The sequence below is a fragment of the Orycteropus afer genome, unplaced genomic scaffold (genome assembly GCF_000298275.1).
Source record: "Orycteropus afer afer isolate SDZICR_OR568_19922 unplaced genomic scaffold, OryAfe1.0 scaffold00469, whole genome shotgun sequence".
NCBI lineage: Eukaryota > Metazoa > Chordata > Mammalia > Tubulidentata > Orycteropodidae > Orycteropus > Orycteropus afer.
Window position 1 is genome coordinate 67569 of NW_006922056.1, and position 23533 is coordinate 91101.

The 23533-nt window shown below is 57.5% G+C and overlaps 1 protein-coding gene across 1 annotated transcript in view; it reads right to left on the bottom strand.

Annotated features, from left to right (window-relative positions):
- The window catches only part of MYT1 (myelin transcription factor 1), a 64085-nt gene that overhangs the window by 6830 nt on the left and 33722 nt on the right, over nt 1–23533 (bottom strand). Inside the window, exons 5-17 of the mRNA XM_007954688.1 lie at nt 18993–19055; nt 18123–18370; nt 16056–16850; nt 14674–14808; nt 14049–14139; nt 12902–13015; nt 10730–10944; nt 9024–9148; nt 7921–8190; nt 6006–6160; nt 4468–4530; nt 4288–4356; nt 322–384 (exon numbers count right to left, since the gene is read on the bottom strand). Of these exons, the coding sequence (XP_007952879.1) occupies nt 322–384; nt 4288–4356; nt 4468–4530; nt 6006–6160; nt 7921–8190; nt 9024–9148; nt 10730–10944; nt 12902–13015; nt 14049–14139; nt 14674–14808; nt 16056–16850; nt 18123–18370; nt 18993–19055 (2406 nt within the window). The remainder of the gene's footprint in view (nt 1–321; nt 385–4287; nt 4357–4467; nt 4531–6005; nt 6161–7920; nt 8191–9023; nt 9149–10729; nt 10945–12901; nt 13016–14048; nt 14140–14673; nt 14809–16055; nt 16851–18122; nt 18371–18992; nt 19056–23533) is intronic.

Genomic DNA, 23533 nt, shown 5'->3' on the forward strand with positions numbered 1-23533 from the left:
TCCCCCCACTCCCACCTGACCGAGGGGCTCTCTGAGGAAGGGTCCCCCCACTCCCACCTGACCGAGGGGCTCTCTGAGGAAAGGGTCCCCCCGCTCCCACCTGACCGAGGGGCTCTCTGAGGAAGGGTCCCCCCACTCCCACCGACTGAAGGGCTCTCTGAGGAAGGGTCCCCCCACTCCCACCTGACCGAGGGGCTCTCTGAGGAAAGGGTCCCCCCACTCCCACCTGACCGAGGGGCTCTCTGAGGAAGGGTCCCCCCACTCCCACCTGACCGAGGGGCTCTCTGAGGAAGGATCCTCCCACTTGACTGAGGGGCTCACCTCCGGTGTGAGGCGTAATTTCCTGTGATGTGGCCAGAGCCATCGCAGCCGGGTGTGGGGCACCTGTGGAGGGAAGGGAGGTTGGGGCCTGTCAGTGAACAGACCCATCCACTCAAGGAGGGAGCCCTCTGCCTTCCTCCTCAGCATCAGGGTCCCACAAATGCCCAACCTCTGTCAGCACTCTCCACTGATGATGCTGGCACACCACCACCATGCCAACAACACACCAACATCATGAAGTCTGGACATGGTGATCTCAGCACTTTGCCATCCAGGGAAAACCCAAAGGACTAAAAGCATCTGTTCCACACAGACACCTGGACATATGGACCATGGACTGAAAACACCCACACAAGACAGGCAGTGCCCAAAGCACCAGGAGGTAGGAGGTGGCCCAGGAGAGCAGGCTCGAACCCATGGGCCAGGCCATTTTATCACAGGAAGGCAGTGGTGACAAGGGAACCAAACCAAACCAAAACCAAACTCACGGCCGTTGAGTCAGATCGGACTCTTAGCGACCCCTCCTTGGGTTTCCGAGGCAGTATGACTACGGAAGTAGATTGCCCAACCTTCCTTACAAGGAGTGGCTGGTGGATTTGAACCGCCAGCCTTCTGGTTAGCAATCAAGTGCCTTAGGCGCTATGCCACCAGAGCTCCCAACACTATTAAGCACCGACGGTGTGCAGGTGCAACACTAGCGGCTGCTGTGCCTTTAGGGGGTAGGTGGGGAACGCCAGCAGAAGGGTGCAATGCTGCACCCATGATGGCTGCTGACTGAGACACGGAGAGTGAGAACAACCCCACCCTGACGTTATAGCAAAGGCTTCTGTCCTCCAAGTGCCCACCGAGGAAGACGTGCTCCTGCTCACTCCTGTTGGGAATGGAGTTTGTGGTGGTTCCAACTCCTGCTAGTGTGCACCCTCCAGGCCGGCCAGAGCCTGGGAAGTCACTAGACGACATCCACTATCCAGAGTAACCCAGCACAGGGCTTCACGATGCTCATCTCCCACTAGGGGCTGTGACCATGTCCACCTGAGGCCTTCTGCCTGGAGACCTTTGTGGCGGGCAGCTCTCCCCAGGACACAGGGGTCAGGCAGCTTGTGGCTTCTGAAGGCCTCCTGGGCACGAGCCCCATCAGCACCCCTCCTGTGGCCTCCCTAACATTGGTCCCTGTAGGAACCAAGACCCGAGTCTGGGCCAGGCTTACAGTTTTTCTGTGCTGCCATCCAGTCCCTGAGAGGCCCCTGGTCTCTGCCCTGTGGATGCCGTGCCAGCCTGTTGGCCAGCCGACTGATCACTGTTCTCCCTCGTCATATGGGTCCCTTGAGCTTGGCTCAGCTCCTGTCACACTGGCTCCTGCCATCACATGTGGTCACATTTGCACCACAGGTTTGGGTGAGGCAGCATCTCTGTTGTGCCTTGAGATGGGCCTGCACCTTCTCCACAGTCCCCAGCTCCTCTAACATCATCCTGCTGGGCAGGTAGGGTCCCATGATGGCCTGAGGTCCCAGTGGTCCCAGGTGCACAAGCTTAGGGGCCACCCCTGGGTCTCTGTGGTGCTGGCCTTAGGTGTCTCAGGCCCTGCCCCTTGGTTGCACTGGAGAGCCAGATGCAGCCTCAGCAGCCTGCCACCCTTGGGATGCCCAGGACTCTGTGGGTGCGCCTGGGGGCTCCCTCAAGCCTGCATGCCCTCCCTGAGATGATTCCCCTCCTCTTCCCAAGAGCTGCATCCAAGGATGGGAGCTGTGTCTGAGGTAAAAGGCCTGGGACAGGCCCATCTCTCCAGGGTGTCTGCTCCCACATTCTCTTGGCAGAAGGACTTGCCCAGGCTGGCAGCACACAGGCCTCACTCCAGCCCCTTCCTGCCTGCTCATGGGCCAGCTATACACCCACACAAGACAGGCAGTGCCCAAAGCACCAGGAGGTAGGAGGTGGCCCAGGAGCCCAGGAGGAGAGGCTTCAGAGGGAGTCGGGATGCTGGCGACAGTGCTGAAGCCAAGAATGACTGGCTTTCACATGAGGAGGACCCCTTGTTGCCATTTTGCAGGGGGCTCCATTAGTGCCTCTTGGCTCTCAGTTGGGAGGTGCCAGCCCTTCCAGGGACTGTGTCCGGACTTGGTGCCCAGGCTCTCCACCCACCCGTGTGGCCACACCCAAGGTCAGTGAGCTGGCCTCTTAGAGGGGAAAATCACAAAGACGCTTTGTCTAGTTCTAGAAGAGAAAGCAGAAGTGAGAACAAGAACACTGACAAGAGAGGAGAAGTAAGTGGGGTCAGGGCGGGAGACAAGGTCCGGGCCTCAGAACACTCTCTGCTGGAGCTGCTTGGTCCTAAGAAGAGTGACAGGCTGCAAACTAACCACAGGCTCCACTGGTCCTGGGGCACCAACACACCCAATCCTCCTGACTGCAGCTGGGGAGGCCTTACGTGGAGGTACTTGGCCCCGCTCAGGCATCTGGAGCTTTCTGTCCTGTTTCCAAACCAGCTCAGGTCCTAAGCCCTCGGCAGCCCCAGTGCCTCATCTTATAGTCGATGTCCTGCTCCCATCCACCCCAGTGCACAAGAGCCAGGAACATGAGCTTGGAACAATGGCCCCTCTACAGGCAGAGGGCAGTGCACAAGGACCGGGAGAGGGACTGACTGAAGAGAAAAGTGGGCCCTCTGGTGGCCAGGCTCAGAGTTGCATGGCTGAAGTGCCACAGGCAAGGAAACCAACCAAACTCACTGCCAAGTCGATTAGACTCACAGCGACTCCTCCTGGGGTTTCCAAAGGGGTATCTCTATGGAAGTAGATTGCCCAATCTTCCTTCCAATGATTGGCTGGTAGGTTTGAACTGCCAGCACTCTGGTTAGCAGTAAAATGTCTTTGGCACTATGCCAAGGCCAGCCCCTAATTCCAGCCCTGATATTTACTGACACCTGGGAAACCTCTGGTCAGAGCAGGCCAGCTACAGCCCATGGCAGAGCAGAGGAGCCGACTGCAAGAGCAGTAAAGCCGAGAGGCCTGAGATGGCAGCCAGGGTCTGTGGGAGCAGGGCAGAGGGCGGCAGGGACAGACGGGGGAGGGAGTGTGGACAGACAGGGATGGCAGGGGTGGACAAGGGGGTGGAGATTGAAAGCCTCCTGGTTTGTCTCTGCACCTGGCTCACTCAGCAGGAGCCACAGGCTGTGGCTGCTGGGCCCCAGAATGATAAGCTCAGTCACTCAGAGCTGTCCCTAAATCTCTGGGACAGCATAGAAAGCAATGCCCAGGCAACCCCAGTGGGCTTCCCAGGAGAGGCTGGGCTGTTGGAGGCCCCAGGGCAAGTCCTGCACCCCTGAAGAGGCTGGCAGATTCAAGAGCCATGCAGCAGCATGAGGGAGCCTGTGGAGGCCTCTGAGGGAAACAGTGGGCCTGGCCCAGAGGGGCCCAGAGCAGGGGTGCAGAGCAGGGGTGCAGAGCAGGGCCATGGAGTAGAGGGCCAGAGCTGGGAGCACAGAGTAAGGGCGTATAGCAAAGGTGCAAAGCAGGGGTGCAGAGTAAGGGCCCAGAGCAAGGCTGCAGAGCAGGGGCCCTGAGCAGAGATGCAGAGTAAGGGCCCACAACAGGAATGCAGAGCCAGAGTGCAGAACAGGGGCATGGAATAGGGGGCCAGACGGGGCCCCAGAACAGGGAGTACAGACTAGGGGTGCAGAGCAGGGGTGCAGAGCAGGGGTGCAGAGCAGAGGCGTGAAATAGGGGGCCAGAGCAGGCAGCACAAAGTAGAGGTGCGGAGGAGGAGTGCACAGCAGGGGAGCAGCACAGGGATGAGGAGCAGCTGTGCAGAGCAGGGGCCCCAGCCAAGCAGATTCGGCTCCTCCGTGGCCCTGCCTCCTCTTTCCCAACCAGGAGGGCAGAGGCCATGGAGAGGCTGATTTTGGCTGGAGCCTTGTGGAGAGAGGACAGCGAGGGGGCTGCCCAGGGGACAGGCCAGGGAGCGCAGACGTACTTGAGGTCAGCAGAGTGGGCAGCCATGAGGTTTCTGAGGCTCTTGTCAGCAAGAGGGCAACCAGAAAGGCTGAAAGAGAAGAGATGGAAGATGAGGGTAAGCGCAGGGGCGCAGAGCAGAGAGAGAGAGAGCAGACCCACCACGCAGCACCCAGGCTCAGCCAGACCCAGGCGGACAAACCTGCGGTGGGAGGCATAGTTTCCAGTGATGTGGCCGCTGCCATCACAGCCAGGGGTGGGACAGCTGCACAGAGAGAGGGAGTGTCAGACTTGACAGTGGCACCCACTCACCCACCCACCCTCCTCCTGGAACTCAGCCCCCACCTCTTGGCTTGGTTCTTCCTAAACAACTGCAAGAAGAAAGGGGACCTACCTGAACTGAGGCAAGGTGAGGTAGAATTACCTCTGAGGCAAGGTGGGGCATGTGCATGTGTGTGCACATGTCTGGGTGTGTGCATGTGTGGGGCATGTGTATTTACACATGTGTGGGTGTGTGCATGCGTGTGCCCATGTGTGTGGGGGTCCACATGTTTTGGACATATGTGTGCATGTGTGTGAAGACACGCACATATGTGTGTGTGCATGGGGCATTACTGGCATGTGGGCATGTGTGGTGTATGAACATGTGCATATGCATGGCCACTCCATGGAAGGAAGACAGGACAATCTACTTCTGTAAAGATTTACCACCTCAGAAACTCAAAGGGGGTTGCTGTGAGTTGGAATCGACTTGATGGCAGTGGGTTTGGTTTTTGTTTTGGTTTTTGTGTATGTGCTAACGAGTATAGAGGCCAAGAATCCCTTCCCTGAGGCCCTGAAGCAGGATGGCCATCCCTAGGGCTAGAGCTGCCTAGGAGGGGTAGCTACAGTGTCAGACCAAATTCAGGGTGCTGGGCAGGACTGGAGGAACCCAAGAATAAACCCTAAGTGAGCAGGAGGGGCTCGTCCCCAAGGCCGATGAGGAGTCAGGTACCACATCTGGGTGGGAAGACTTCTCCAAAGAGGTGGCCTGGCGCGCGCCCACTCAGACACTGCATGAACCTTGCTGATGTCACCCATGGCTAGTGGGCAAAGCAGTTGCTCACAGCTTAGAGGGGCCATCCTACAGCCAGCTGAGCAGTGTTAAGCTGAGGCAAGGGCTTAAACGTACACCCTTGTGCACACACAACATGCCCTCACAGTCCTCACAACCTTTGCACACCCTCACACACAACACACCTTCACAGTCATCACAAGTCCTTGCAAACTCTCCACAGAAACACACGACACATTTTTGCACACCCTCTCACGTTCTCACACGACATGCCCTAGCATGTCCTTACATTCCCTCATGTACCCTCACATGCCGACACACACTGACATGCCTACACAGCCTCTCGACTCTTGCACACCCTCACAAGTCCTCACACTTGACTCGCCCTTGCATGCTCTCACACACGACATACCTGCACATGCCCTCACACATTCTTGCACGCCCTCTCACACCCTCACAAGACACACTTTCGGATGCCCTCTCCCCCCACACACACACACAACACGCCCTTGCACATGAGCACATGCAGGCATGCATGTACATCCAATGTAGTCTTTGTCCTCTAAGGCTGGAGGGCAGCCTATCACCAGGCACCGGACCTGGTTGACCCATGTTCGATGAAGGCATGTTCCCTCCAGACGTAGAAGCTTCTCAAAGGATTCCTGCCGGCCAAGGAGTGGACTTACGTGAGCAGCTCTTTCTTTATGTCCTTGGAGAGAAACTTCAGCTTAAAGTTGGTTAGGGTGACTTCCCCTGGATATTTCCGCTCCTCAAAACTCTCTTCCAACACTTCCTGGTCATCTGCTTCAGAAGAAGCGAAAGAATGAGCTGCTGGCTCCGACTGCAAAAAACCAGCAGGGAGATGTTTTAACAACAAGGGCCAGGTGGGCGGTGGGGCAGGGTGCCCTCAGACAGTGTGCAGAGAGGCACCTCCTGGTCACCCGTCTTCTCTCCAGGTTGAGCTCTCCTGGCCTGGAACCATGCCCTGAGGGGCGGGGTCCCCACGCAGCCAGAGGCTACATTGCTGGGGCCAGCAGATGGCTGCCCCCTAACACTCCCACAAACTTCTTCCTCCCTGAGTGGAACTGGCCTGGAGGCTGCAGGCCGAGAAGATGAGAGGCAATCGCTCATGAGCATGCCAACATCGTGAGAAAAATCATCCAACACACTCAAACCAGCCTGCTGGCTTCAGGGCTCCTCTGTGCCCAGCTCCTCATCCGTGTGCAATCCCAGCACCCCCAGGACTGGCTGAGGGGGAAAGGTCGCGCCTCTGCGGCATGTGCGGGAGCAATTGTGGAGCCCTGCTGCGCTGTTGCTATTCCATGTGCGGAAGGGAAAGTGCCTGTGGAACCTGAGCTGGACAAGGTCCCTAGGGCCACTTAGGGCCGAACCCTCAGAAGGAGAGGAGAGGGTGCCCAGGGCAGGGGTCTGCTGTGTGTCTTGGGGCCTGGGAGTGAGGCTCCACTGGAAGGCAGGTGCGGAGAGGTCACCCAGAAGGTTATAGTTTGGGATTAGAGGAGTTCAGGGCAGAGCTAAGGGAATGGTCTGAGTGGGGTGGGGAAGGGCTCCACTCAGGAAGCACGGCCTGGGCAGATCCAGTAGGTCTTGACGGACATGTCGACAAAAGAGGAGACGAGAAGAGAGCATGAGTTAGGGGTGGCCCCAGAGTGTCCAGCTGGAGAGCTGATTCAGCACCATAATTAGCCAGCAGGGAAGGGTCGGAGCCTGGGCCTAAGGTAGAGGGTGGGGCCTGCAGAAGTCTGGCGGGGGGCTGGGGGCTCAGTGTAGGGATGGAGAGTTCACAGTCTCAGGGTGGGGTAGGGGGCTCGCAGACTGGGAAGGGGATGGGAGCTCACTGCCTTTGGGTGGTGGGGGCTCCAGGGCCTCTGAGCAGTGAATTCAGAGCCTGCATCACTGTCACCGATGGTCACCCATGATTAATGTTCACAGTTGTGGAGGGGACAAGGATGCTCAGTAAGGATGCATTGGCACTGAGCAGGGGGAGGGGGCCAAGGAGAGCAGTGTTCTGAAAGCAGGGCTGTAGGTCATGTCCCTCTCGGGAGCCTCAAGGACAGGGCAGCACCCCAGGAAGAGGGTAGGTATGGAAGAGAAGAGGAGGAAGAGAAGGGGAGGGCGGTGGCCAGCCCAGTCCCAGGGAAGGTGAGGGAAGAAGTGGACCAACAGCTCTGGGGTCCAACCCCAGTGTTGGGAGGTTCTAGGCCCAAGGCTAGATCACTGTGTGATCCTCTGCTGCTTCACTGAGATCCAAATCAGACTCAAGACCCAGCCCACTGCCTGCTGCCCACTGCTGGGACTGCAGCCCCTGCCAGGGGTTTCCTTTCTGTGAAGCCGGGAACAGGCACAATTAGCAAAGTGGGGGCCACAAACCAGGGAGGTGCAGCACCAGGCCCCCGATGGTCACATGGGATCTGAGAAGACTCTCCCACCTCTGACCCTCTGTTGTACAAAGGTGCTCTGTGGCCCCAGATTCCAGCTGCCTCAAAGGACAGCTCCCCCAGAGGCTCTGCCCGGGACCCAAGGGGGGGCCTGGAGAGGCAGAGCTTTATAGCAGCCACGTGACACGGAGCCAGCAGCACCCACCTCCTCGAGCTCCTCCTCACGCTGGCGGCTGGGCTTGGTGTAGTCCAGGGGCCCGTCCCACTCATCCTGGCGGGAGGCCTGGCTGGACTGGGGCGAGGTCATGGAGCTGCTGGTGGTGCTTGCGCTGCCCTGGCGCGGGGCCACGTCAGGCGACTTCACGCCAGGGCTGCTGCTGCAGCTGCTGCCACCAGGGGGAGCACTGTCTCGCCGGCGGTGCCTGTGCATGCTCAGGTCCAGGGTCCCGTTCTCATCCACCTCAATGTCCACGGGCTGCAGCGTCACAGAGGAGGCCCTGTTAGAGGCTCTTCACGCATGCGTCTCTCAGGCGCACCCCAAGTCATACCACAGGGCCACAGCAGACTCCCCTGGGCATGCCAGCAGGAGCCAGCCAAGAACCGTGCAAGAACTGAGGACCAAGTCCCAGAAAGTCACATGGAGGAGACACATCCAGCTTCCTCTAGCCTCCCAATGGCGCTAGCCTAATACCCAGTGTGGCACCGTTAGACTGGGCACCTGAGGCCAGAGTGCATGTGAACAGCCTCCAGACTTGGTAGGGGACATGTAGGGACACGGCCCGTACAGAGGCCCCATATCCAATAGAGCATGTGTGAGGATGTGGCCTGTATAGATCCATCAGATTTAGAAGGGGACACAGTGTGTTCACAGCCCTTAGACTTAGCAGGGAATTCTTGGGGACGTGGTGTATACAGAGCCTTTAGGCTCACAGGGGACACATGAGGACAAGGCATGTGCATGGCCCTCCGACTCAGTGGGGGAAGGGTCGTGTGCACAGCCAATCGGTCACACATAGGAACAGCACACAGAGCACTCTCAGAGGAGACCCATCCACTCTCTCGATTGCCGGAGAGCCGGGTCGGGAGGGAGAAGGGACAACTGCCATTCAGGCACTGGCCACACCCAAGGACGCCTGTGCAGGCAGTGCGTGGGCCCCTCTGCAAATCCCCCAGCTCACCTCTCATTCAGCGGGCACTTCAGAAAGACCCACCTTGCTGGGGAGGACCTGTGGCTTGGTGCTGAGTGGGCCCCACATCCCCGGCTCACCACCCCCCTGCCCCGTCCAGCAGCCCTGCAGACGCACCCACCTTGCTGGGGGGGTCCTGTGGCTTGGTGCTGAGGTTCTCAGGCATTTCCCAGCAGCGTGTGGAGAGGTTTAGGATGGCGGTGGCAGCCATGTGGGCAGCGTCAGCATCGTGCGAGTAGTCGAAGCCTGCAGAAGAGGGTTGGGTACGCTTCACACAGCTGCGGGAGAGGCTGTGCCGGGGGGAAGAGGCCTTTGGAAAAGGTTTGGCTGCAAGAGGGAACAACACCAGGTGGTCTGCCATGGAACCAGGGTAGCAGGTGCAACACAGCAGGCGTTGGGTTGTGAGGTCCCTGCCACAGGTCAGTGAGGCAGGCTCGGCTGAGAGGAGCCCCTGCCACGTAGCCCACTCTCAGCCCACACTCTGGCCCACATTTTAGGCTGGGTCACACTCCGGGGATACAGTAAAATCCTCCGAAGAAATTTCCGCAGCCCTGACTTCTCAAACAGAACAGCTTGTCTGCCACAGATGGATGGTTTGACTAGCACTCAAGGAGGTCATCTTTGTAGCAACTTCTCAAAAGAACTATGCCATATTTCGGCTGACTGACGTTGCTGGTGGTGCTGTGGAGTTGGTCTTAACTCACAGTGACCTCATAAGTCAGAGTAGAACCCCCCCCACAGGGTTTTCCAGGCTGTAATCTTTGCAGGAGCAGACTGCCAGGCCTTTTCTCTGACGGAGCTGCTGGTGGGTTTAAAGTGTCTGTCTGTCAGTTAGCAGCCAAGCACTTGACTGTTGCACCAACAGGCTCCTTATCCCCAGTAACAGTCACTGCTTTGATGAGGTACCACTGCTGTTTGTTTCATGCTTGCACATTGTTCCCTAGTCCCTGAGCTGCACCGTAAAGTCACTCTCGCACATGGCATTTCTCAGCATCACCAGTAGGTTCTGGAAAGACTAAACATCTCCATGCTTGCAAACTGCATTCACCATTTCAGTGTGCCCTCAGTGGGGGAGGACCCCGAATCTCAGTCAGTTCTACAGAAGAAGGGAAGGCGGATTGTCACACTGCAGCTGGCAGCTGCATCAGCTGAGAACTTCTAGTGTCAGCATGCAGGACCCATCAATGCTCAGCAGTAAGCGGGGCCTGGTGGCCACCTCAAAAGCCACCCATCTCAACCTCACATACGCACTCAGGTGCCTTCCCACTCCGAACTCCAGGACAACAGGCTCGCAGCCCACAGATTAGTGACATAAGTGACAAGAAAAGAGAGAAAAGATTGTTCTGGAAGGTTTGCAGAGTTGGTTCTTGTCAGTAAATCACAGATTTGTTGCTAATATCACAACGAACACATTACATTGCCCAGCAAGACAGTATCCATCCAGACAGACCTGGGGAGCCCCTCCCAGCTCAGATGGCCGCAGCTTCTCCAGAGAGAACCCAGTTTGGGATGGAGCAGGGGAAAACCAGGAGCATCAGAAAGTCACTGTGGAGTCTTTGCACAGGCACATCCACAAACACCCCAGGTGTTGTTCCCCAGAAAGTGTGATGAGACAGTGCTAATGGGGTCTCCCATCCCAGAAAGGCCAGAGGGGACAGCCAGAGGCATCCGGGCTGCTGAGACTGAGCCATCCCTCCCTTGGAGGAGATCATGGCTAGCTCCCTGGGGACAGATCATTGGAGACTAGGGAGGGGTGCTTTGGCTGCCCCCTGAGCCTGGCCCCTCCAGTGACGCAGGAAGACAAACAAGGACGATACTCCCACTTACATTTAAAGGCTTTTGGTGAGGTTTCGCTGGTCTGAATCTTTGGGGCAAGCATGCGTTTGCCAAAAACCTGAGCATCGAAGCTTGCGTAGTCAAAGGTGACCTTGGAAAACTTCTCCAGCTCCTTGGCCAGGTTGGCCCTGGGTGTGGTGGGAGCCGCGCTGGGCCTGTAGCTCCCATATGGAAGGACCTCAGGCTGCTTCACAAAGCACATGGGCCTGGGAGGCAGGGAGAGATAGAGGGAGTGAGCATGAGACCCAGGGCCGGTGTGCCCCTCCCTTCTCCACCGTCCCCCTGTGGCCCAGGCAGGACCCCTATGGCCTGGGGGCATGGAGAGGTGGGAAGTCCCCTCCTCCCCATCCAACCCCTAAAACCGTGTCAGAATCCACTTCCAGTGACACTGTAGCCCTCCTCAGGTGGCCCAGGGAAAGGGCAGTGGGCTCAGATCTGCATGAGGAAGGAGGGAGCCATAGGGCTGGCAGGAAAGCTGGCCACAGCCTCATGCAGGGAGGGGGTAGCACTAAGACGGAGACCCAGGGAGCCCTTCACCCAGGTCCACTAACAGCTCGTCAGCCTTGAGAGGGCCCAGCAGGAACCCAGCCCAGGGCGAGTCACTCAGCACAAAATCTAGAGCCAGATGGAGGAGTCCAGGACCCATGACTCCTTGGAGGCTGTGGCCACCTGGGCTGTGTCCCACGCCTGGCTCTGCCCCAGCCCAGAATGCCTGACCCCCCAGTTGTCTCACCTCTGGGTTCCCCTCTCTCTTGCCTCTTGTGTCCCACCTCATCCATTTTACTGGTACTTAGATCAAGGCAAAATCCACCCAAACTCACTGCCATCCAGCCGATTCTCAGTCACAGCACCCCTAGAGGACAGAGTGGAACTGCCCCACAGGGTTTCTAGGTTGTCAATCTTTATGGAAGCCGACTGCCTCATCTTTCTCTCACAGAGCAGCTAGTGGGGTCAAACCACTGACCGTTTGGTTAGCAGCTGAATGATTTAACCACTGAACCACCAGAGCCCCTTTAAATCAAGGCAGGAAGGTATCGAATCCACAACTGACAGGAAGATGCAAGGAGCCACTAATACAGGGAGGAAAGTGCCCCAGGACATGAGAGGTGGGCTGAATGCTCTCAGAACCACCAGAGGGTGATGGGGGCAGCAAGGAGGCCCAGCTCATCAGGCTGAGGTGTTAGCATGCAGCACCAGGGAAGCGGTATGGGGAAGGGGGCATGGGGAGGGAGCCCAGAGGTGGGAACCTAGGGTGGGTGCCCAGGGGTGGGTACCCAGAGGTGGGTGCCCTAGGGGTGGGTGCCCAGGGGTGGTGCCCGGGGGTGGGTGCCCAGGGGTGGTGCCTGGGAGGAGGTGGGGGGAACTCTGGGGAGAGGCCCAGAAGAGGGCCATGAGCTAGAGGGTGTCATGGACTGAAGTGTGTCCCCAAAAGTATGGGCCGTGATCTTCAGTGGTTTAGCAGCTATGTAAAGATGTCATTTGGCAGTTAGGTAATGACATAATCATCCCCCAGATCTCCAAGGGATGCCAGGCCCACAGAACCTTGAAAAGAGACAAGGACCTTCCCCTCAAGCTGACAAAGAAAGCCTCCCTCTAGAGCTGGCGCCTTGGATTCGGACTTCTAGCCTCCTGCACTCTGAGAGAATCAAGTTCTGTTTGTTAAAGCCATTCCCTTGTGGTATTTCTGTCACAGTAGCACTAGGGCAAGAGATCTAAGATGGCACGGGAGGGGCCTCCGAGGAGGGGCCACAGGGAAGGGACCACAGGAAGGTCCCTGCCCTGTGCTGACCCCAACCAGCCACTGAGATGGCCTCTCACTCTTACACGAGGAGACAGAGATCAAACTGCTCTCTTCGCTCAAAGAAACTGGTGGGGGTGCCAAGTGAGGACAGGCAGGCAAGAGAGCAGGGCTCCTCATGGAGCTTTGCGAATGAGCACGAGGTGCAGCCAGCCCAGCTGCTCTGACGAGCATACAGACTTGGACACGTCCTGTGTCTCTGGGCCCAGTTCCCGCCCCTGTACCCAGACCACACGGGGGCTGCACCACTTAGCAGGTGTCCAGACTCAGTGTGGCCCCAGTGGCTACCACCTGTTCTTTGGAGGCCAGTAGAGCTGAGACATCGAGAAAGGGAACCCCTTCCATTCTCTGGTTGTTTCACTCACCTGAGGATCCGATCAGAATTGGAGCCAGTCTTGGAAAGGTCTCCTGTCTGCGGCTGTTGCTTCTCGTGAGATTTGGCTAACTTTTCGGCCGCAGCAATAGGACACCCAGACAAACTAGAGAAAGGACAAAGGGGAGTATGTGAACCCCAGCATCCTTCAGACAGTGGGGGTTCACAGCAGAGTGGATGACAGATGCCTGGCAAAGCCCAGGGGTAGCGTGTAGGTTCCTGCCCATTCCTAGTACAACACATATTTTTAGAGGCAGCTTCCTTTTTGGAACACACAAGGTGCCCTATGAAAGGGGTGCTCTTCACAGGTTTCTGGGCTCGGGCCTCAAAGTACCAGCTGCCCGGTCAGTCTCTGGAAATTCTGAGACAAAGAGCAAATGGACACGCAGCCCCAAGGCTCCAGGCAGGGCACCTCTCTGGACTCCTGCATGGACAGGTCCTGCCTCCCCCAGCCCCATTCAAGGGATGAGTCTTATAGCCCCTCCTTGCTGCCTCCCCTCAGCTCTGGTCCTGTTAGCTAGTCAAGACTAGCACAGGGCTCCCAGTCCATCCTGACATATGGGATCTGGAGGGTGTGGGCTCTTGGATAAACCCCAACTCACTGTCAGGGCAAGGAGGAGGGGACATCCTCCTTCTCAGGAAAGAACCTGACCCAAGACCTCAGGAGGGGGCTGCCTCTGTGAGGGTCGAGAACACTGAGCTCGGGGCCAGCACCGGACCTGGCCTGCAGGTAGGCGACAAGCCATCGCAGCCCCTCTCTCGGGTGACCCTCCGGTGGAACGTGTGCCTGTCAGGGGCAGAAGCAGGAGCCCCGGCCCACGCAGTCTGACACTTCATCACAGCGTGGCCACTATGGCGCCGGGCACAGCTGAGATGCAGGCCACCCAGCCCCTGATCAGCACCAGCACTGCCAAAGTGCAGCACCAGCCAGAGCAACCGTAACTCAAACTGGCCACGGAGGATCCTGCCAGGTCCGACACTGACTGAGAATTGGTCTGCACTGTATAGACTATCCACCAGTGCACCATACGGCCTCCGACCTTCCTCACTCCTCGAGCCTACCCTCTGGCTCCCAGTGGTGCGTGCAGCAGGCCGTGCCCCCCACCCACCCACCACCACTCCTTGGCTCAGCCACGTACCTTCTGTGGGTGTTACGGTTGCTGTTCACGTGGCCCTGTCCCGTGCAGCCGGGGGTGGGGCACTTTAGCACATTCTCGTGCATGGCCAGGACTGTAAGAGGGAAGGGTGGTGAGTATGGTCATGCAGGGAGCCAGCTGAAGGGAGAGAGACCTGGCCAGGCCAAGACTCTCCATTGCAACCCCTCCACTGTCTCCCCAGAAGCCAGCTGTTGTGCGTCCCCTGCTCTGCACTTAATTCTCACCACTGCACTTCTAACGTGAGGACGGGCATTCCCCCATGGAGCCCAGAGGCCATCGTGTTGCTGTACAAACTGTCCTTCTTCCTCCCCCAGCTCTGCTGGCCCCAGGCTGTCCTTTCCATCATCCGTTCCCAAGCATCCTGCTTCTTTGGTGCTGGGGGTCTGCTTTTGAGGGCACCTCCAGGGGCTTTGACTAGCTAGTATCTCCATGTCCCCACCCTTATAGGGCTTAGGTTGGGGCTGGGCAATTTGGGGAAGTGGAAGTGAGTGTCTGCATAGAGCCGAGCCAAGGGCAGGACACAGTGCTGACCCCTCATCTCATGGGCACCAGCTGAACCCCCGGAAGAAGTGCCCTGTGGTTTGGGCGAATGTTAGCAGCCACTCACTCTCCGGAGGGATCCTGTCTTTGTGGGGGCAGCCAGACAGGCTGCGGTGGTGTGGGTACAAGCCGGTGACATGGCCCGTGCCATCACAGCCTGGAGTTGGGCACTTGATCTCACGCTTTTCAGTTCGTGAAGGATCTGAAATATAAAAGCAGCAGCAATGAGCCAAGCCAGCAGGTGGGGGTGGGCGGGGCAAGGCTAGCGGCACATGGTTCCTCACTCTGGCGATGCAGCAAGGGGCACAGACTGTGCAGGGGCCTGAGGGACCAGCAGCTGGGCAGTGAAGGGGCCCTGCAGAAGTAGTCCTACACTAACCATCTGCATAGAAAAGATTCAGCTGGACACCACCAGATGTGAGCCATTTCCTTGCATGGCTGCTGCTCAGGTCAGTAGTGTCCACTGGCCAGAGTGTATCATCCAGCCCACAAGAGCCCCCTAGCCCTGTCCCACCCAGGCTAGCACTCTGCAGAGTGGTCGAGGTGTGGAGGACGCCCAGCCAGGAGACATTCTAGCAGGCTGCATGACTAGCAATGCCTGGGCAGGAATTTAAACCCAAATGTCAGCTACTGAACTCATTCACTCCTTCATCCCACCACGTGTCCTCCCCCAACTTGTTTCTCCTGGGGTTCCCATCTCACCCCTTGTCACCCTGAGTCTCTGTTCCCCATCTAAGGGACCAAGTCTGTCCTGCTGGGTCTGTGCCCTCAAAATCTATCCCTGAAAGCAGGACACCCTGCATCTGTTACCCCAGTGCCCTTCCCATAGCCTCATGTCACTCTGATTCTGAGCCCCCAATTTTCTGTCCCTGGGGCTGTCACTCTGTATCTGTGTACCCCAGTCAGTGCCTCTCTAAGACCACACTGATGTCTGTCCTGATCTGTGGGCTTTTTTGTGCCCCAAAGGACACTCAGAACAGGTGCCCTGTCCCTGAGTCTGCCTCACCCTGTACTGGCATCCCCTCAACTTCTGTCCTCTGGATCCATCTCCCCTGGAATCCTATCCCCATCAACGTCCCCTTGGCATCTGTCCCCTGGCTTGGTCTTATCTGGGTAGATATTCTAAGAAAATCTGTTCCCTTTGCCTAGCTTCTCCCCTGATGCCCTCAGCTCTATCTTGCACATGTCTGTGTCTCCCGATGACCCAGGTATGTCCCCCAGGTCTGCTCCATGTCTGTCTCCCACACCCCCCATGAGCCCATCGGTTCTCTTTTGTCTGCTCCTCCCTGGCCCTGCCCATGTGCCTGCGTGGGGTCAGTGCCAGAGCAGTGCAGGGACCTCACTGTCTACTTCCACCTAGGGGTCAGCCTGGCAGGGAGGGGGGTGGCTCCCTGATCCTTGGAGAAGAGAGATCCCCTGCCCAGGGAAGGAGTCAGGGGTGGGCCTTACCTTTACTGTAGTAGCTCTTGCGAACAGCATCCAGGGGCTTCCCTGCCTGCCCCTCGCTTGGGCCCTGCTCAGCTGGGACCCGGGCCACGCGCACCTGCTCGGCCTTCAGGGCAATGGCCTGCTCCAGAAGGCCGAGGTTCCCTCGGGTCATCATGTCGTACATCTCGGACTCATCTGTGACAGCCGACTTCTGGGAGTGTGCGTCCTCATCCTTGTCATCATCGGAGCGCACCTCCACAATGACTGAGTACTCGGGCTCAGGGCGTGGGGGTTCAGGGGCCTTCTGGGTGGAGGTGCGGGGCGTGTTCTCACAGATGACGTGAGAAGTTGCCTCCTCGTCCTCCTCGTCATCTTCCTCCTCTTCCTCCTCTTCCTCCTCTTCTTCCTCCTCCTCCTCGTCCTCATCCTTGTCCTCCCCAAGGCCCAGGGTGCCTTTCCGCCTACCGGACTCCTCGCTGGCCATGCCCCCCAGGGACGTGGGGCCCAGCTCCCGAGGCTGCTCACCAGTCGCCTCCACTACCTCCTCAGCATCCTCGGGCTGGATGAAGACGTCTTTTTCACCTTCATCGCTCGAGGCCCCCTCCCCAGCCTCCTCCTGGAGCAGGTGCATGATGCCAGGGCCTGGCTTGGCCCCCTGGCCCAAGTCCTCTGCAGCCAGGGTCTCCTCAGCAATCTGGCCCAGGTTGAGGAGGGATGTGGCAATGGTCTCCTGGTAGCTGCTGTAGTTGCCCTTGGAGGGACCAGCTGGGCTGCTGATGGGACTGGCTCCAAAGTGCAATGTGGCTGGGCTCCTTCCTGCAGGTCAGGACCACATGTGTGAGCAGCAGGGTACTCAAGGGTCCTAGGCCTCACCATCCCTCCCATGACACTGAAGCCTAGGGAATGTGGGGCTCCAAAGACCAGGCTCTGTGTGGTAGCCGAGCTCAGCCTCTGCTTGCACCCGGAGGTCATGAAGTTAACGTTTTCTAAGCTGAGAAAAGTACTTCGGTATTTTTGACTCGGGTTCCTCCCCCTGACCAAGGACCTTCTCAAGTCGGGTACACTTCTGTTCTACAAAGTAGAGCTACTCCCCCCAACTGACTCACCCACCACCACCACCACCACTGCTATGGAGTCAATTCCAATTCCCAGCGCCCCTAGAGGACAGAACAGGGCTGCCCCAGAGGGTTTCCAAGGCTGTCAATTTTTACAACAGCAGATTGCCTCATCTTTTTCCCATGGAGTGGCTGGTGAGGTCCAACCACCCACCTTTTGGTTAGCAGCCTAATGCTTTAACCACTGCAACACCAGAGCTCCTTCTACTACCTCAAGGAAGGGTCAAGTCAGGTTTCACAAAACTATTTCATGGTTGCCAAGCAATAAAGAACTGTATTTTTTAAAAGGAGCCAAACGTAAGCCTTGGGTATCTATGTGTGTCTGTGCTGACGGCTCTAGGCAAGGGGGCTGGTCAATGAGGACAGTCAGTGGAGGAGCCCCTCCACCAGTCAGCAAGGATGTCCTTCGGAAGGGCCCTTCCACCAGCAGCCAGGGAGGGGAGGCTTGCCTAGGGACACAATCCCTTCCCCAGGGCCAGGGCACTATCAAACCAGAATTGCCAAGGTTTGGGTGCCCCCAACACACCAGTCCTCAGTGACCCACAGGGAATAGGTCCAAGCATGAGCCCTCCTCAGTTTCTCCCCTTCCTCTCCCAGTTCCCCCAGTATCCCCACCTTCAGAAGACCCCACACAGCACCAACCACATCTGCCCTGTGAGCCCCTCAGGGCCAAGCAGACACCTGACCTGCCCAGGCTCTCACAGAGGACCAAGCCTCAAGGAATCTCCAGCCTTAGACTCGACCTATCGGGGCACACCTGTGCACAGACAGCCACACAGAGACGCGCACACACACAGAGAGACACACAGACACGCACGCACACACGCTGGCGCACTCCCCGGACAGCCTCTCTCCTAGGAAGCCACACGTCCAGACAAGCACCCCTTGTTCTCGGGCTTTCACTCGCCACACATGCCCCGCTCTCACAGGCCACACTGAGAGCCCTTTATTCTGCAGGAAGAGCACAAAGCACCTTCAGCTGGCTCGGGGCGCTGCGTCCCCTCCTGCCCGGACATCTTAGCCTCGTCCCCCTCCAGAGTTCCTTCCGACTCATCCGAGACAGAGGCGTCCTTCACCTCGGCGTCCTCACTGCTGTCACTGTCCACGCCGTAACCCTCGTCCAGAGCCAGCTTCAGGGGCTGCGGCTTCCGCTTGGCAGCCAGGTGCTCAGCCTCGGCGCCCCCTAGCCTCCGCTTCTTGGCCAGGGGGCAGCTCTGTAGGCTAAGAGGGGGTGAGGCGGGCCTGAGCCTCTCACTGCCCTTCTGTCTCTGGCCCGCACTATCTGGAAGGCACCCTTTGCTTTTGTCTTCATTCCTCCACCACCTCCCAACCAGATGATGTGAGGTGTCTACCATATTCCCCTTCCCACCTGCACTGTCCTCGGACCTGCATCCCTGCAGCACCCACTAAGGGCATGGAGTCACTGCCCTCGGAGGGCTCCACCAGCCCACCAGGCCCCCTTTCTCCGCCTCAGATCCCAGCACCCACACCCACTTGAGCCTGACCCTGCACTGGGGCACCTGAGGTCGTCAGCCACCTGAAATGACAACAGAACAACTGCTGCCCCAGCTCACATCCCCATCAACATGCACCCCCAACATGCGCCCCCAACATGCACCCCCAACAGGGGCCCCCAGTGTGTGCCAGGCAGCTGTGGGCATCTCTCATTGTGTCTTGTTCACACCTGGCAAGGCTGAAGGAGGGGCCCCCACCAGCACCACATACCCCAACTTGGTCCAGGCCTGCTGCTGCGGCTGCAGGCAGAGGCAAGGGTTTCAAATCCCCAATGACCCAGAGCAGCAGCTCAGGGCTGTGTCCCACCAACCTCATCCCAGGGCCTCACCTCCGGTGCCTGGAGTACTTTCCCCGGACGTGTCCAGAACCCGTGCAGCCCGGGGTGGGGCAGCTGCGGGAGACAAAAGGGGAGTCACTCGGGCATGGCCATGGTGGGGAGAACCAAATAGGGGCCACCTCCACCCTCAGCTGGGAAGAGGAGGGCTGTCTGCGTGTGCGGAAAGTGAACAAATTCATCCATTTAGACAAGCAGGTGCTGCTCATCACGGTTTTACTAGTGTGTGTGACCAGAGATCCGTGTGTAAGGGCTTGTCCTGAGATGCCATCGGTCCAAGGCATCCAGTGGCAGCTCCCCATTCAAAGAGAACTCACAGCCCCACGCCACCGCCGACACTGCCACATCAACAGGACAACCAGCAGGGCAGATGCATGACTGGCCAGCTCTAGGCCCTGCTGGACACAGTGCAGTATGGTGGGTGATAGGGTGGGGGAGACTCCAGAAGCCCCTTGTCCCCCACCCCACCTGTTCCCAATGGAATGCTGTCCAAGCTCTGACCATGTGGCAGGACTGTGTCCAATAGGACAGCTGTAAGGGCCTGCGGGAGGAGGGCCCAGGTGCACAGTACTGCATGGGGTAGTCATTGCCCAGTGGGCCATGCATAGGCTGAGCCAGCTTCGGCAGTGAGTACTCTGCTGCAGGCCACTAGGCTTCAAAGGAGAGGCAGGCACTGAGTCAGCCTGTGTAACAGGACTGACATCATGGCCCAGGCTCCTGCCAGGTCAGTCACCCTAAAACCCACACCCACGGAGAGGGGATGAGGGCACATCTCCCTGGACACTGAGGGGAGGAGGGCTGCATGTCCTGGCAGCAGACAACTGCCCTAACAAACACACGCTCACTGACCAAGACCACCCACCTCCAGGCTTCGCCACAACCACTGGGGGAAGGGGAGCTCTTATGAAACCAAGAGCCAATCCTTGGGGTGTGGCCACCATGGCGATCCTAGTGCTCCATGCATCGTGTTAAAAAGATGGACATTTGGTCTCTATTTGCCTGGAACAGCAGAGGAAGAAGGAGACCCAGGAATTGGAGAAGGACATAGACAGCAAGTTTGAGTGCCTCCATAAACTATTACCTCATCACCATGAGACCAGAAGAAATGCATGGTGCCCAGCTACCACTACTGAATGTTTTGGTCAAGAAACCAACAGAGATGGACCCTGATCAAAAGGAGGAAAAGTGTAGAACAGAACTTCAGACTCAGGGAAACCAGACTTCCTGGATCCACCAAGATCAGGGGAATCCTCGAAAGGGATACTCAGAAACAATCTAAACCTTGAGCTGAAATGATCCCCTAAAGCCATCGTTAAACTAAATAACAATTAGCCCAATTAATGAGCACAGTGCTCTTATAAAGAATTAGCTATATGAGCTAAACAGCTGATCTAATGCACAGATGAGAACTCTAAGGGGCAGAAAGCCTAAACTGATGGTGATGAAAGAAAATGGGCGGCAATAGTGAGTATAGTGACACAATGTAAAGTATGCAACCAATGCCAGCAGACTGTTCAGGTAGAAACTGAACAGACGTATGTCTAGTTGAGTCCATAGCCAACAAAAATTCATCAAATGTTCAAAACAGAAAGAGAGGGGAAGGAAGGAAATGGATGCGGGCGGGGGGAATGTTACCACTCCCTCCCCACTGCCCACGCAGGTCCAGCCCTCACAACTCTGCCCCACACTGCTGTCTTCGCTTCCACTCTCTCAAGAACCAGCTTTGAGACTTGTCACAAAAAGCTCCTTGTTGTTGGGATTTGAAGCCGAGGTCCCAATTAGCCAGTTAATCACTGAGTTAATCAGGCAATTAGGTGACAGCTGCAGTGGTGGCTCTGTGGGGCACTGGTGCGGCCTGAACTGTCACCGAGCAGCCACACCCCCACTCTCCACACTGTGGCTGGCCCTCCTGGACAGGAAGCTGGAAACCCCCAGCCCTGCCCCCAGGCGGCACAAGGGAGTCTGGAGCCCGTGAGGACCCTCCTGGTGGAAGGATCAACATGTGGCACACATCCCGGGGTTCTCTCCTTATTCCTCATGGGGAACGGGGCTCAGTGAGATGGAGCGGCTGAGGGCCTCCAGGTGGCCCCTTGGTGGGTGCTGGGGTGGTCAGAAGGACTTACACTCGTGAGGGTGTTGAAAAGAACATCTCTGGAGAACTTCCAGAAATATACATCTGTGACCAGAATTGAGGTGAACGGGGAATCAGCTCCCAGCCCAAGGGCCCAGGCAGGCAGCCCCAGTGAAGAGGGTCAGGCAGCTCAGGTGGCAGGAGTGGACCCTGCCCTATCTGGGGAACCTGCTGAGGACAGGCCTAAGTGACTGGCTCTTCCCTCAGGCACTCAGAGCACTAAACTCAGGGCACTGTGTACTAGCCAGCCCCTTCGGAGGTGGGGGAAGGCTCTGGCCTGAGACTGCCCCAGTGCCACCATGCTCGCAAGCCAGCAGTCTCCTGGGACTATGCTGAGTGGTGGGAGGGCCAAATAGGTTGGCGGGGACCATGGGCTGTGTCTTCTTCCTGCACACAGCGCCTCACCCCAGCACACTTTCTCCATCATGTTTGTATCCTGAACATAACTTTCCTCGTAAGATGTCAGTGTGAATGTTCTCTGCAGCCGCACTCCCAACACAGCCCTCCTCACACTGGCTTTGTGGAGTAAGCCTCAAGTGTGAGCCCTCAGTGTGAGCCCTCAGTGTGAAGCCTGAGTGTGAGCCCTGGGTGAGGTCCCTGAGCGTGAGCCCCATGGTGTGAGCCCTGAGTGTGAACTCCACCAGGTCAGGGTTTGTCACTTTGTCTACTATTAAGTGGATGTGCTGTGCACCAGCCCCAGCAACTTGGAGGCCCATGTCTGAGGCATAAACGCTTTCATGCGGCCGATCCACGATGCAGTGTGATTTCAGGAAAAGGCAGCTGTCAGCCAGCACAGCTGTGTGTCCAAGGGCCAATACGTGTCTGCTGGGTGCATGAAGGATGGTGCCTCCGTGAAGAAACTGTTTTCATTCCTGCCACATCTTTGCTCTATTTAACTCTGAGCAGTGGTTTACAAATGTGAAGGGTTGCTAGGGAAAGAGCTACTAGAAACCCGGCCTCAGTGCCCGAGCTCTAGTTTCTCCTTAAAACACCTCACTGTGACCGAGGACACAGGTGGGGGCACACACAATCTGGTAGCCCCTCACTCTGGCATCAGCATGCAGGTACAAATGATGCCAGGCAGAATTGCAGGGTGTTAGGAGGAATCACAGGGCACACAGTGGGATGGCAGGGTGCGAGGCCAGACAGCAGGGTGCAAAGTGGGACAGTAGGGTGTAAGGCAGGATCTCAGGGTTCAAGACAGGATCACAGGGTACAAGGCAAGACGGCAGGGCCAAATCTGGCCATGCTCCACCTCAGGGCACAGGGTGTCTGGCTCAGGCTCTGCAGAGAATGCCATGAAGTGGGGGTGTTGACCTTGGCCCTCACTATCCTGTACTTTCCATTTCTAAATAAACAAAGCCTATTGTGAGGGTCACTCTTCCTCCTGCTGCTTCAAAATGACAAGGGGATACCAGCCCTATGAGTGTGCCTTTACAACTTACTCCGTGACTTCGTTTGCTGCTGAAATTAATGGCCGTTATCAAAACAGAACTTTCAGGTCCCCGACCTCACAGTCATGCCCCCTCCGCCTGGGTGCACCTCCCTCACCATCCTCCAAGGTGGGCACCACAGGTTGCTCCTCCTAGAGCCGCCCCCAGCCCCGGTAATAAGGCATTGAATTTTTGAGCACACGAGGAGGACCCATCGAGGAATCAAGGACACAGGACCATCCGCCGTGACACTCCCTACCCTGACCCAGACCTGGGCTTTGGATAGTAGGACACACAACACAGTCCCTCTGGTTGGATGAACTTCGACCCTCTGAGCCTTGGCTTCCCCGCTTCACATGGGGGTGATCCACCCACCAGCAGGCTCCTGTGAGTTGGTCAGGTCTGTGGTACACCCTGCTCTCTCAAGCACAGCTCTGGACCCACGTCTGCACGAGGTCATTGGGCAAAACTCATGGTCTCTTCTAGCTCTGGGCTTTGTCTCCAGGATTATAAGACACACAGTCCAGCTTGCTTGGTGCCGTGGGTCTGTTGAGGGAGGAGGGTGTGCCCCTGAGCTGGGCAGGTCAAACAGGAAAGTGACTTTGGGGCCGCTGACTTGTTCACTTTGAAATGTCTGACCTTGTGATCTGTGAATTTCACCACATCCAGCCTGTCCGCACTGTTAGTACCAGCCACTGCTATGGAAGAGAGGGCTAGCCCCTGACTTTGTGTACCCTGGTGGGGTCCCCAGCTGCATCTGAATCCAGCCTATGTGCAGGGGTCTAAGTGTAGCCCACAGAGGCCCTCCGTACCACTGCCTCCCTCCCCTCACATTTTCATCCAGAAGGCATCTCTGCCTTCTTTGGAAAAGAAGTTTTCTTTGGAGACGAGGCGGGGCAAGATGGCGGACTAGGCAGAAGGATTGCACAGACCCTCTTCAACAAAGAAAAGGGAAACCAATTAACACAGAC